This window comes from Myzus persicae, unplaced genomic scaffold (genome assembly GCF_001856785.1).
Source record: "Myzus persicae strain clone G006 unplaced genomic scaffold, MPER_G0061.0, whole genome shotgun sequence".
Lineage (NCBI taxonomy): Eukaryota > Metazoa > Arthropoda > Insecta > Hemiptera > Aphididae > Myzus > Myzus persicae.
In genome coordinates, this window is record NW_019104193.1 from 19,167 (window position 1) to 32,594 (window position 13,428).

General features: G+C 33.6%; 1 protein-coding gene across 2 annotated transcripts; it reads left to right on the forward strand.

Moving 5' to 3' along the window:
• The first annotated feature begins 374 nt into the window (after positions 1–374).
• LOC111039817 (soluble guanylate cyclase 88E-like) lies at positions 375–13,031 on the forward strand. 2 transcript variants are annotated; one of them, XM_022323457.1, is made up of 14 exons: positions 375–610; positions 3,980–4,154; positions 4,263–4,389; positions 6,079–6,257; positions 6,328–6,509; positions 6,688–6,811; positions 6,890–7,025; positions 7,154–7,280; positions 7,433–7,637; positions 7,689–7,835; positions 7,926–8,058; positions 8,219–8,422; positions 8,513–8,767; positions 11,306–13,031. In XM_022323457.1, the coding sequence occupies exons 2-14, from the start codon at positions 3,987–3,989 to the stop codon at positions 12,163–12,165; spliced, it is 2,847 nt and encodes a 948-aa protein (XP_022179149.1). In that variant the 5' UTR covers positions 375–610; positions 3,980–3,986; the 3' UTR covers positions 12,166–13,031. The 2 variants fall into 2 exon arrangements, with proteins under 2 accessions (XP_022179149.1, XP_022179148.1); XM_022323456.1 differs by lacking the exon at positions 375–610 and having other exon boundaries at positions 3,987–4,154; positions 8,219–8,446; positions 11,306–12,165.
• Positions 13,032–13,428: the final 397 nt, after the last annotated feature.

Genomic DNA, 13,428 nt, shown 5'->3' on the forward strand with positions numbered 1-13,428 from the left:
TTATTATTATTATTATTATTATCAATACATAATGTGCGATTTTCCATTATTATTATAATAATAATAATAATAATAATATGTCTGCTCGACGTTTCGAGCAAGGGACAATCGAAAACTCGGAACGCGTAACGCACGTTAATTTGTCGACGAGTGTTTAACGCCCCGCCGCGCGGCCTGCGAGGGGGGGGGCAGGGCGGACGAGAGCTGAGACCAATAATAATAATAATAATAATAATGATAAAATAATAATGAAAGAAATGGCACCGGAGCAGAGGGCGAGGGCCGAGGACACCGCCGCCGTTTGGGGGGGGGGGCCTATATCTTTCCGCCGCCACCTCCGACGCCGTCGCCGACTCCCGAGTGCCAGCCGTCGTCGACTGCACCACACTGGTTGATTCACACACACATTTCGACGACGGTCTGCCCGTGACGCACTATGATTCTGGTGGAGATTTCACGTGCTGTCCGCTGAGGAGTCACCCGCGACAATATTGTTTGAAAAAAAAAATAAAAAATACAGTTGCAGTCGAATCGAATTCAGCCGGCCACCCGACAGACAACTCCCAAAATATTATTATTATTACTACACATTCGAAGTGCAACAAATAACGTGAGTACAGGAGAAGTCAATAAAATTACCAATAATATTAATGCGTTGTTATTATTTATCATTATTTATTATTATTATTATTATTATTATTATTATTATTATTATTATTGTTATTATTTGTGTGTATATACTTTTACACGTGCGGCATTATTATCGTTTCGACGTTGTGGTATTTATTTATTTTTACTACGCCCGCGCACACCTTGCAGGTGCCATCAATTTCCCCGAAAATAAACTATTGTTTTTACGAGGTTTTTTCATTTTTTACAGCTTACCGTTTTTATTTTTTTTTAAGCTCAAAACTTTTTTTTACGACCCGCACAAAAGACAATAATTTCGAATACCGTCTGGTCGGCGCAGAAGACACTCTCCCGCGCGAACGGTTGCACATCAAACCCATTCCCTTTGAGTTCCATTAGTGCACGGATCCGCTGGGTGTGCTTAATTACCTGGCTTGTCCGTGACTTTTAATATTTCAATATTTTATTTACGATTTTATGGCTGGAACGCTGTTCGAACGAGATAATAGATATCATTTTAGTGTCGCGGTCCGTTTTTCAAATTACTTTCTGTGCTCGGCAAGTAATGACTTGACGTATAAAGTATTACACGCGAACAGCTCCGGTGCTTAAAAGTTGTTTTCTTTTTTTTATTTGGCGCCGTCTTGGCTTTTTACGCTGAATATTTTTTACACGTACGCTTTGCCAGATTTTCCAATTACGCGCACCTATACGAATAAGGTGTAATGGGTTCCGTCAAATTCATTGCCAAACGTCGTTGAGTAAACCATCGCGTCGGTTCTGTGGACCTGTAGAAGGTCATATGGAGACGAATATTGTGAACAGTGAACATGACGTGATCGGAATGGATCACGGCGAATTCGAATACCTACCTGCTGTTGCGATGTATGCTTATCCACACACGATTTCATCTTAAAATTATACACATGTGCACACAACTCATATTTTCATGGTCCAAAGTGGCATGAAACACTATTATTGTAAATGAAATTGCCATACAAATAAACATAGATAATGTGAGCCGATCGAAGTTTGATTTGGCTTAGAATTTAATTTGACGAAATTGATGGTTTGCTAAACTATAATAGTAATTATTAATAACCACCTATTGATTAATACTCTTCCGTTGAACAATTTAATTTTTAGGATAAACATTGCAACAAATCTTTTAAATTTCAATCCAACCTATAAAATGTATTGCCTGTTGTGTGTGCAGATGTTTAATGAAAACTTGATTTAATATTTATTTCTAGAGAATATAATAATAACAATAATTAATAAAACATAATTTAAAAGAAAATTGTCGATAAAATTAATTAATTAAAAATAATAAATTAATAATAATTTATAGGGAATATATTATATTTTAAGAATACAAAAAAAAATAACGTTATATTTTGTTTGAATATAATTGTTCATCTACAATTTTTACTTGATGGTTCACTCTGTACATGAATTTCAAACAAGTTTGTTATGAAAAAAAAAAAATAATAATTCATTACTTTATACATAAAATACATAAATACAAATAAAATAAATTTATTCTATCATTTGAAAATTTACAACTGTAAAGTACAGACAATAATTCTAAGCTCTGGAATTAAAGTTGGGACTATAGAAATCATTTTTTCATGCTAATAACTTTTTTTATTGTCTGAGAATAATGTTTTATTCAAAATGTAGCATAGAATGAATTTTTTAGGATGAAATAAAAATCTATAGATTTTTTAGTTTTGTTTCTTATTTTAAATTTCTAAAAATGTGCTCGCAACTATACGTCTATATTCAGAGAGAGAGTAGTCAAAGATAAAAATGTCTATAAGATTAATATTTTAATTAGCAAGGTTATTTTAAAATGCAGTTTCTATATATTTAACAAATAATAAATAAACATTGTTATGTTTTAATCAAATTTAAATAATGATGAATACTGGTTGTAAACAAACGTCCAATTTTTCTCGTTCAACGTACTTTCAAGGAATTTGACAAAATAATAGCACATCATTAGCGTTAATAGTCGGATTAAATGTCTTAAGCGTAATTATTTTTTTTTTCCTTAAAGCTTATTAAGATTTAGGATCATCAAATGTTTATAAATTTGTATATCATTTTGAAACGAGGCACACAAAAATATATGATGTCTGAAAACGACATCTCGTAACCGTACTCTTATAGTTGAAAGGAAATTTACGACATCTCGGATATTGGACTAGTGAGCTTATGCAATGACCAGATGTTTCTATGGCGACGACATTTGGAGTAATTTATAGCTCGAAATCATTGCACCTGTGTGGAAAGTACGTTAAAAAGAAACACCCTACCCTGCCACGTAATTGGCACACCAATAGTGTCCCGTTTACATCGGGCCAAACATTTCAAATTAATAAATATATTTTGCCGCTAACAAAACATAGGCAGGTATAAAATTAAACTCTCGATGGGATGTTGGCGATTTCAGAACTCGCAATGGTACCGCTAAATATTAAATGTTTTCATCAAAACCCGGGAATTAGAATTAAACGGCAAACGGTTAAAATTGTGATTTCAGAACATGTGGTCGTATCACTGAATAAATTGGAATTGAATTAAGCACGAGTATTTTTCAAGGAATAAAAACGCAACGGCTGTGTCACGTATTTTTTCACTCAATAATTTAAAACGGGATAATAAAGAATGCTAAACAGACCTATATATATATATATATTATATAGAAATATAATAAAACCCATATTATAATCATACTATATAACAAAATGAATGACAAAAGGAAAATCGTGATTGAAATATGATCGGATCCGTTGGGTTTTTTTTTTTACTTAGCTTTGTAAAATTTGTCGTGAACGGATTAATAATTAACACAAAAAGTCTTTTATGTTTAACGCTATCGATGCAGTGGTAGGTTTTGTACATAAATCGTTTCGAAAAAGATTTTAAAATTGATGGTAATGTGTGATTTGTCATTCGTAACTCATCGGGGAAACTAAAAAGAGAAAAATAAAAGCTGCAAGCTGTGTGTCACTGATAAACAAGAATTGACTTCAATAAATAATATATTATCAAACGAGGGGAACCCTTTCACACAAATTACGTTTGATATCACAGGACTACTTTGTGTTTGGTAAATTAATTAATATATATATATATGTAAAAATAACATTATTTCGTAAGTTCCCTTTAGATTGTATATTACCTAAGGACGCATTTTACGGGGAGGGACCATTTGGGTTGAAACGTTTCTTCTGGTATTTTTTAAACCAATTTCACAGGCAGTTTGGTCCAATATCTTCAACGCGAGACTCTGGTAGAAAACACTTCGATATCAATTCATAAAGCGACTATTTTATTTCAGATCAAAAATGTACGGGCTCTTATTGGAAAACCTTTCGGAGTATATAAAAAAAATGTACGGCGAAGACAGATGGGAAGAGATCCGGCGAATGGCCAATGTGGATCAACCTAGTTTTAGTGTACACCAAGTCTATTGTGAAACGCTTATTCCACGACTAGCGAAAAAATCCCAACAAGTACCTATTATGCACATTTAACTCGTTTTTTTTCTCATAAAAAATCGTCACTGAAATGTGTTTAGTATTAACTATTTGTTTAAAATCGTATTCGATGTGATTTTTCAGGTACTTGGAATTACGGAGAAAGAATTTTTCGAACAAATGGGAGTTCATTTTGTCAGTTTTGTCGGCCAATACGGCTATGACCGAGTACTATCGGTATTGGGGCGGCACATGAGGGACTTTCTAAATGGTATAAAATCGATTTCAATTAAAAATGTATTATTATTTAATCTCTTTTAAAATAATTTTTATTGGAGTTTTGATGCTCAATTTAACATTGAAACCAATACCTTTCTGTAATCATTTCACAGCAGTGAATGTATAATCTAAATTTCACGTTAACGGTTATTTATAGAACTACCTGGTAGTACCTACAACGATTTACAAGTTTCATTCATACGCTTAGTCGTGACTTGAATCAATAATGCACGTTTGACCTTAAAATATATACGTTCATATTATGTACACATGTACGAAACCCTACCTTCGCCATAATATGCACTTCAAATTAAACTATCATTGTGCATAGAATACTATTGATTTTTATTAATGAAAAAAAAAAAATAATAAGGTTTCGTATCACTTCTTAATCTGTGCACAGCGGTAGGATCATTATGCCGATTTTTTGATATTGTAATGATTAAAATAGTCCGTGAACCCATTTAATAGATATTCCGGTGTGTACGCGGAAAAATAAAAATATAATATGTCAAAATACATATTATTATAAATTGCCTACTCTTGTTTTATTCAACAATGTTCTCGTTCAATATTCTTGAATTTGTTTGATTTACCCAAACACTTTACTACTATTCGTTATTCACTATTTTTTCAGTTAATTTTTTAGGCGTATGGACAAATTATTTGCCATTTTTGCAATATTTTAGTACCATTTTTATATGAAATAAAGTATTTTGAGTAACATTTTTATACTTGCATTTTCAAAAATTTAACTGTATTGTTATCTTGCTACCTACCTATTCTATCTGCGTTTTTTATTTATTATACGCACGCATATTTTCTCATTCTCTTTCGCTCCTAGTCTCATCTTATTTATTTTTCATGTTTTTTTCTCGTTCCATTTCTCTAAACTAACTTAATACCATAAGCTTGGTGCATTTATTTATTTATAATATATTTGTATATTAGAACAAGGGGTGCTTTTCTTCTGGTGAGGCTTACACGCATTGAACCTATAGTGTCCCATACAATAATAATGTTCATAATTGTTACACGCGGTTGTACAACAACAAAATAATCAAACACAGATTATGAACTTCCACTGAAATGATTTCTTATGATCTTAACCCACAAAATATTAAAACTCTTTTGAAAGTATTTAATTATTAAATTTGTTTAATTAATTGTTAGACATACCTAAACGTTTTTATGTCAATTTTTAGTACATTTTAAATAAGAAATTGTATTCAATGAGGTATTCGTTATGGAAACATATAAGCAATTAAGAACATACATTGTTACACTTTTTTTACTCGTCCGTTATTTATTAATGTTTTTAATCAATAAAAAAAAATGGCAGGGACTCTCGATTAATTTTTTTTTGTTTTATTATTATTATTGTTATATATTTGTAGTAAATTGATTGGATTGGGTATTAAAACTAATAAAACAAGCCGTAGCATGTTGTGAAAAAAAACCATTGATATAAAATGTAGTGTTTTGAGATATATATAGGTATGTACTAAAATAAAAATAATACAACACTGGTATAAATTTGTTGTTTGTGCTTAAAAAAAACTGGTCTTTGAACAATTCTATCTAAATTGTGTTTATATTTGGTTTTATGAACATACATATCAAATATGTTGGCGCTAAAAAAAAAAATATTACTTGTATTATCGTATGATTGGGATCATAGGTTTGGACAATTTACACGAATATCTGAAGTTTTCATACCCAAGAATGCAAGCGCCTTCGTTCATTTGTGAAAACGAGTCTAGACAAGGATTGACATTGCATTACCGTAGTAAACGCCGTGGCTTCGTGTACTATACAATGGGCCAAATAAAAGAAGTGGCTAGGCATTTCTATCACAAGGTTAATAATAACACGAACCAAAAGTGTAACTTTAAGTCAACCCTTTTCAACGGGCGTGTAATAATTTTAGGAAATGCGCATTGAGCTAGTTCGTGAAGAGATTTTAATGGATACAGTGCACGTGACGTTTCAATTGAAATTTGATAATAGAGCGTTCACATTAGCATCGATGACAATGACAAGGGAGGAAAAACATCTTCCAATAAGTGCATCGGTGCTGTTCGAAATATTTCCGTTTTGCATTGTGTTCAGGTCGATGACAAAAAACAGACGTAAAATTAATATTATTTCGCTTCATTAATTATTTTTTTAGCTATTTTTTTTTTTTTTTTTTAAGATTTTATATACACATAATTATTTTAAATCTGCGGAGGGAAATAATAGCTGTACCCAAAATACATATATTGAACTGATATTGTTTCTCATACAGCTCCAACATGATTGTTCAAAGCATTGGCAATTCACTGATGGTCATTTTACCAGATCTAGTTGGAAAACGGATTACCAATTGGTTTGATCTTGTCAGACCTTTAATAGCTTTTAAATTTCAAACGGTAATTTTTGTTTTTTAAATAACTAAATGTTTCAAAGATTTAAAAAAAAACTTGTGACAAACATTTTTTGTGGAACAGATTTTGAATCGAACTAACAATATTTTTGAACTTGTTACTGTTCAACCAGTGCTTTCCAATCGACCAACAGACAGACACGTCATTCTAAGCGATGAATCTTATTTTTCTCCAGAAGAAAACAAACTTCGATTGAAAGGTACAAATCATAAATTATGTAGACGCTAATAAGTACCTATGTATTGAAAGCTTTTATCATATAAAGAATAATACTATTTGAATTGTAAAAAATGATCATAAAATAAAAACAACCATTGATTATCTTAGGACAAATGATTTACATGGACAATTGGCAAATGATGATGTACTTGGGTACGCCCGTAATGCCTGATCTCAATGCACTAGTAACTACTGGCCTATACATAAATGATCTCTCCATGCACGACTTCAGCAGGTTAGTGGCGAACATAATAATTAATTGGAAACTTTTCGTATACCTATTTCATTTTTGTCAATAAACCTGTACACGATGGCTGATTACTGAGATACACGTGTATAACAATATACAAGTTGATGGGCGCTCGTTTTGTTTCTGTTCTACCCTAGGGACCTAATGTTGGCAGGGACACAACAGTCGGTTGAATTAAAGCTGGCACTCGACCAAGAGCAGTTAAAGTCAAAAAAACTGGAAGAGTCGATGCGGAAACTAGATGAAGAAATGAAGCGTACTGATGAGCTGCTTTATCAGATGATACCCAAACAAGTGGCCGATCGACTGAGGTCGGGTGAAAATCCCATAGACACATGCCAAGTAAGTCTTAAAAAATGAATTGGTTATAACAGTACATAAATCATTTTTCAGATGTTTGACAGCGTGTCCATATTATTTTCGGACATAGTCACGTTTACCGAAATATGTAGCAGAATCACCCCAATGGAAGTGGTTTCAATGCTGAACGCCATGTATTCTATATTCGACACACTGACAGAGCGAAACAAAGTTTATAAGGTTGCACATTGCCGGATACGTTATGATAATATTGCACATGCCTAGTTTGTGTGCTAATCACGATCGCATAAATTAAAAATACATTTTCAGGTCGAAACCATTGGTGATGCATATATGGTCGTTTCGGGTGCACCGATGACTGAAGACAATCACGCGGAGAAAGTTTGTGATATGGCATTGGATATGGTCGACGCTATAACAGATCTAAAAGATCCGTCGACAGGTAGTTATTTGTTTTTTATTTTTAATTATAAATTGTTCAAGCACACACACACACACACACACACACACACGCACACACAGCTCAAGTTGCTGTCAATACATCTACAATGTCCTTCAACAGAAAATTTAATTAGAAGTGAAATCGCTTATACATTTCGTAGGGTCTCATTTGCAAATCCGCGTCGGCGTGCATTCCGGAGCAGTGGTGGCTGGTATTGTCGGTTTGAAGATGCCGAGGTACTGTTTGTTCGGCGACTCGGTCAACACTGCGTCCCGGATGGAATCCACGAGCGAAGCCATGAAAATCCACATATCCCAGACGACCAGGGATCTGATTTCGGCGTCGTACATGGTCAAAGAACGCGGTGAGATTTACGTGAAAGGAAAAGGTAAGGACCGCCGCCATCGCTGTGGTCCTGGTGTGGTCTGTTTTGATTCTGAAATTCGTTTTTCAGGCGCCATGAAAACGTATTGGCTGGAGCACCGGGAAAGCCGACCCCCGTTGAGTCGAGTCCTGCCGCTGGCCAACTCCGATGTACCGGAATTGGAGTGGGAGCGCAGCGCCGATGCTGTGTTCGATATTGTGGAGCGCAACACGGACATGAACATGCAGTTGGCCGAAGACAGGATCAGGACGTACTCGCCGGTGACATTTCAAGAAGTGGCCAGGCACTCGATATCGCGTTCGCCGGTCAGAGAATATTACCGAGGTTTGTCTGTCATGATAACTGCACTAAAACATATACCAATATTTACAATTAATTATTGACGATGTCTTAATAATATTGTTGCGCAGTATCCGATAAATATTTTATGTCTAGTCATACAATCGTTCAATGCACATATCGATGGGTCCTCAAAGTATACTTTACAGCACCTTAAACGTCTAACAGCGACCTACTAGTGATCCACATTATATTTTAAGGATACCTTAAAACTATCTAAGTCGTGTGTAACACTATAAAGGCTTAAACACAATAAATTGGGTGTGCCTATATTAATAAAACCAAAATATTTTAAATAAAAAGCTTAACATCGTATTGTAAAATATATTATATTTAAGGACATACAATATCAAAATGCCATTTATATTGTTTTATTTAATTAAAATTCTAACGTTAATGTGATGAGTCCTTCCATAATATACTTTAGGTCACACAAAATATTTAATATTATTGTTTGTCGTATCTAGTTATTAATGTTTAAATTTTAGAAAAAAATTGCTATAATCTATATAAAAAATACAAAAAAACACAAGTAGTTTAAAATGAATTAATTACTTAAACAAAAATATAGAATTAATAAACCGATTCTAATTAGATAAGAATAAATGAAAATCATAAAAGGAAAACAAAATCAGATAACAATAATATTTTCTAATAAAACAATGGTAGACGAGAAAACCCTTTAATGCACATTATTTTATATAATATATTAAAGAAAATAATAATCTGAAATTCTGAAGTATGAAAAAAAATGTATAATTTTAGCATTTTCAAAACAAAACTGTAATTTCCGAAATTAAAATAAGGAAATGTAATACTTTTTATGTCTGCAATGAAGATTGAAAAATAAAATGTAGAAGATTATATTATAATCCTTTTTTTCTTTACGAACGTTAATGTTTAGCAGCTAAGGTTACAAGCATTTGAATGATATAACAATATTTACGATAATAATATAATCTTTGCTGTTCTTTGATTACTCGTAAATCACGGAATGTTATGAAAGTTTGTTTGTGTTTTATTCATATGGGTTGAATTGTTTTTATTATTGTAATAAAAAGATCTTGACAATAAAACGGGGATTCATCGACAACAATTAGGATTTATTTTATCTGTAGGTTACGTTATTCTTTCAAATAATATTGTCTTAACAATATTGTATTTTCTGATTTTAATCGAATATTAATAATAGCAACTAATACACAATCGTATGATCTATTACGACGTTTATGCGTATTATTCTAAGCATCAATTTAACAGTTGTTTAATTTAATTATTTTGAAAATATATGTTCCGTTTTAGCAATAAATAATAAAACATCGTTCAATATTAATAATGATATGACTTGAATCACGTGATAAAATATAGAATTCATTGCACAAACATTATACAGGTACTATATGTATTGTTTTACATATTATTGAGATTATTTTAAGCACCTACTTTATTTTATTTAATGCACCTATGTCCTATTCTGTACTTTAGAATAAGAATAATAAAAATAAAACATCATGTTAAGTTCGTGTTTTATATTACCATAAAAATAACATAAAATATGTTTGCGTACGAGTTGAAAAATGAAAACGTACCATAGGTAAGCTTTTTAAACGAACTCTTAAATAATTATTATGATAGTGTTTGTGCTGAGAAACTTATTTAAACAAAATGCAACGTTCAAGATCTTGCTTTGCCTATCATAATAATATTATATGACATCTATTACAATTTATTATACCCACCAAAACGATATTTTCGAATTACGAGTAGGTTATATTATTATGCATTAATAAGGTCGATTATTATAATAGTTCTGAATGATTATCAGTTTGTTTTTTTGATATGATACTCAATGGTGTTGGGAATAATAATATATTATAAAACCTATAAATATTAATTAGTTGCTTAAATATTAGGTATATAGTTTATAACAAACAATAAATTAATTTATACTTAGGTTAACTAATAAATTGTGCACATATTTAATATTGTGAACAAAAGTATAATTACACTGAACAATTGCATATTTTACCTAATTACAAATTTAGATTTTATTTAGCCGAAAAGTATGTTTGGATCTCATACCTTATGCAATTTATAATTCATATTACGCATTTAAAAATTTTTACAATTCCATAAAACCATACAAATTAATTATAAAAAACAATCATTTTCTTAATAAAAGCGTGTTGTTTAAAAAATCTTTTCAGCAATTGGCGGACACGATTAAACATTTAAAACGAAAGTGCACTGTATAAATAATAAAATCGAAAAATAAAGCGGTGTTCATAGTTTTCTATTTATATGTGTGTAAACCTACTACTGTGTACTACCTACTGGAACTAAAAATTTAACTAATGCCCTACCCTTTTCATGTATATTCGATAAAAATGCTTACAAATTAAAGTCTAAAAAATTAAAATAATTACTTGTTTTCTCCTTAAAACGAATAAGGTAGTTTACTGTGACCGTCCTAGTGACGTTTGCGCAGAGAAAAGAATTAACCGTAGTCGTACATATTTTCAGAGTCCAGGTCGAACTCAATAAGTTGCACGCCCATCGTTTCCCAGAAGGAGCTGCAACGATTGACCTGTCTGAACAGGAGTTCGTCGCCACTGTCGCGGTTCGCAAGGAAAATCGAACAGTTGCCAAAGCCGGACTCCACTTCGGCCATGGCTGCCGTCGTCGCCGTCCAGAGGCACAGATTCGTGAGAAACGCGGGCGGTGGTCGTGGCGGCACTCAGACGGCCCCGTCATCGCCAGAGACGCACAAGGAAGAGGATACGTTGGCCGAGTCGTCACCGATACTTCCGGTGGAACTTCCGGAGCCACCCTCGGTGGTGTCGGCGCCATCCCCGTCGCCACCTCCGCCGCCACCACCGCCTCCGCCGCCGCCGCCGCCGCCGGCGGCTACTAAGTCCAATCCCGTGCTGGTGCACGTGGCCGATTACGTTTCGTCCGATTGCGTGGACAGCGTCGATTCGGACGACCAGCGATCGCTGCACACCCGCGAGGTCGACCTGGGCGGATCGGAAGGGTCTGACGACCACCCGCACCCTTTCCCGGAATCCTCCGACGACGATCTACCCCCGGACGACGACGACGACGATGACGACAACGACGATTTGGACCTGTCTTCGGTCGGCCCGACCACTCCTCTACCCGCGTCGTCGTCGTCGCCATCGGTGTCGCCAACCGGTGCCCGAGCGGTGACCGCGTCCAAGTCGGACGGCCAGATATACGGCCGGCAGCGGCGGTGTGACGCACTCGACGACAACGCTAGCACTTCCAGCCTGAACCGGAAGACTCAGTGTTGCATGAGCTTCAAGACACATCCGAAGTCGTCCAGGAAGCGCTCGCAGTCCCATTCTTGCAGGTTGATCTAAGCGCCTGTATCGCACCTCAAGTCCCTCGTGTATATATTTATATATTATATATTATATTCATGATAACCGCTTTTAAGTTACCACACGCCGAGAGTCACGAACTCGTTTAAGAGCCGTATTCCGCAGTATTTTTTTTTTTACTATTCAAAATTTAGACTTATCGTGGGTTGGTTGAAATAAAACTGCCATAATATTATGTTCTATTACCGCTGAACACTGCACAATTTAGCCAAAATCACGTTGCACAATAGTTATTCGATTGATATAAGCATTTTTAATAATATTCCAAAATATTGAATCGACGCAAAAATAAATTATCAAATATTGTACTGTACAAATAACCATATGCCTACAACAGACCAGCCTCTATTTTACTGTTCATTAATTAAAAATGCCATTGTGTAGTACCTATCAATAAAAAGTGTGTGTAATAAACAAGCATATTATGTTTTAATTTGGCAAACATTTTCAACGAGTTCATGCTCCCAATATAATTATCAAAACCAACATAAAAAGTATGCAGTATGAGTTATTTTCTTGTAGGAGGGAGGGAGTTTTTGAACTCAAAGCTGTGGTTTATTATTGTACGAATAAGGTCTTATGCTAAACCGTTTTTGTAGATGGCATGTCATCATCGCCTGTAGATATTAAATTGGCGCAACCTTTGTTTTGTGTGTCTGTGTGTGATATGACTTAAATATATATTATATATTATATATTATTATTATGTGTATACGATCGATTTCAAGTTATTAGTCAATTTTATTCGACAGCGAATAGTGTAATATTTCAATAACTTGTTTTGATATAATACACAAATATTCCTGAAAGAAAACAAAAAAATCGAACCATTGTATTGAATTGTATTTTTTTTTTATACTAAATTATATGTATACATTTAATCGCTATCGGCTGATCATATTATGTGTGTTTTGCATTTTTTCTTATGTAATATAACAATAGGTTTAGTTCCTAATTAATTTTTTTTTTTAATTTATTTAATACGACTACCAGTAGTAGTTCTTTCGAGATTAAAATAATCTATACCTATACCTTTTTAAGATTTATGTTTTTCCGTTAAAATTGGCAGGCCTCGAACGTTTCTAACAACCCCACGTGGGACGAATATATAGCTATAATGAGAAACATCGCAGCGATATTGTAACCGGAACTGAGCTTAGTTTCAATCTCTCCCAAAAGACCATATCCACATTTTTAAAATCGTTTTCTCATAAGCAGTGGTTTAGGTACCATATAAATGTA

Excerpts from the sequence above, each read along its gene's own strand:
- LOC111039817 (XM_022323456.1), top strand. The coding sequence starts at position 3,987 with ATGTACGGGCTCTTATTGGAAAACCTTTCGGAGTATATAAAAAAAATG. Across the intron at positions 4,155-4,262 it reads TAGCGAAAAAATCCCAACAA|GTACTTGGAATTACGGAGAA; the intron begins GTACCTATTATG and ends GTGATTTTTCAG. Across the intron at positions 7,638-7,688 it reads ATCCCATAGACACATGCCAA|ATGTTTGACAGCGTGTCCAT; the intron begins GTAAGTCTTAAA and ends ATCATTTTTCAG.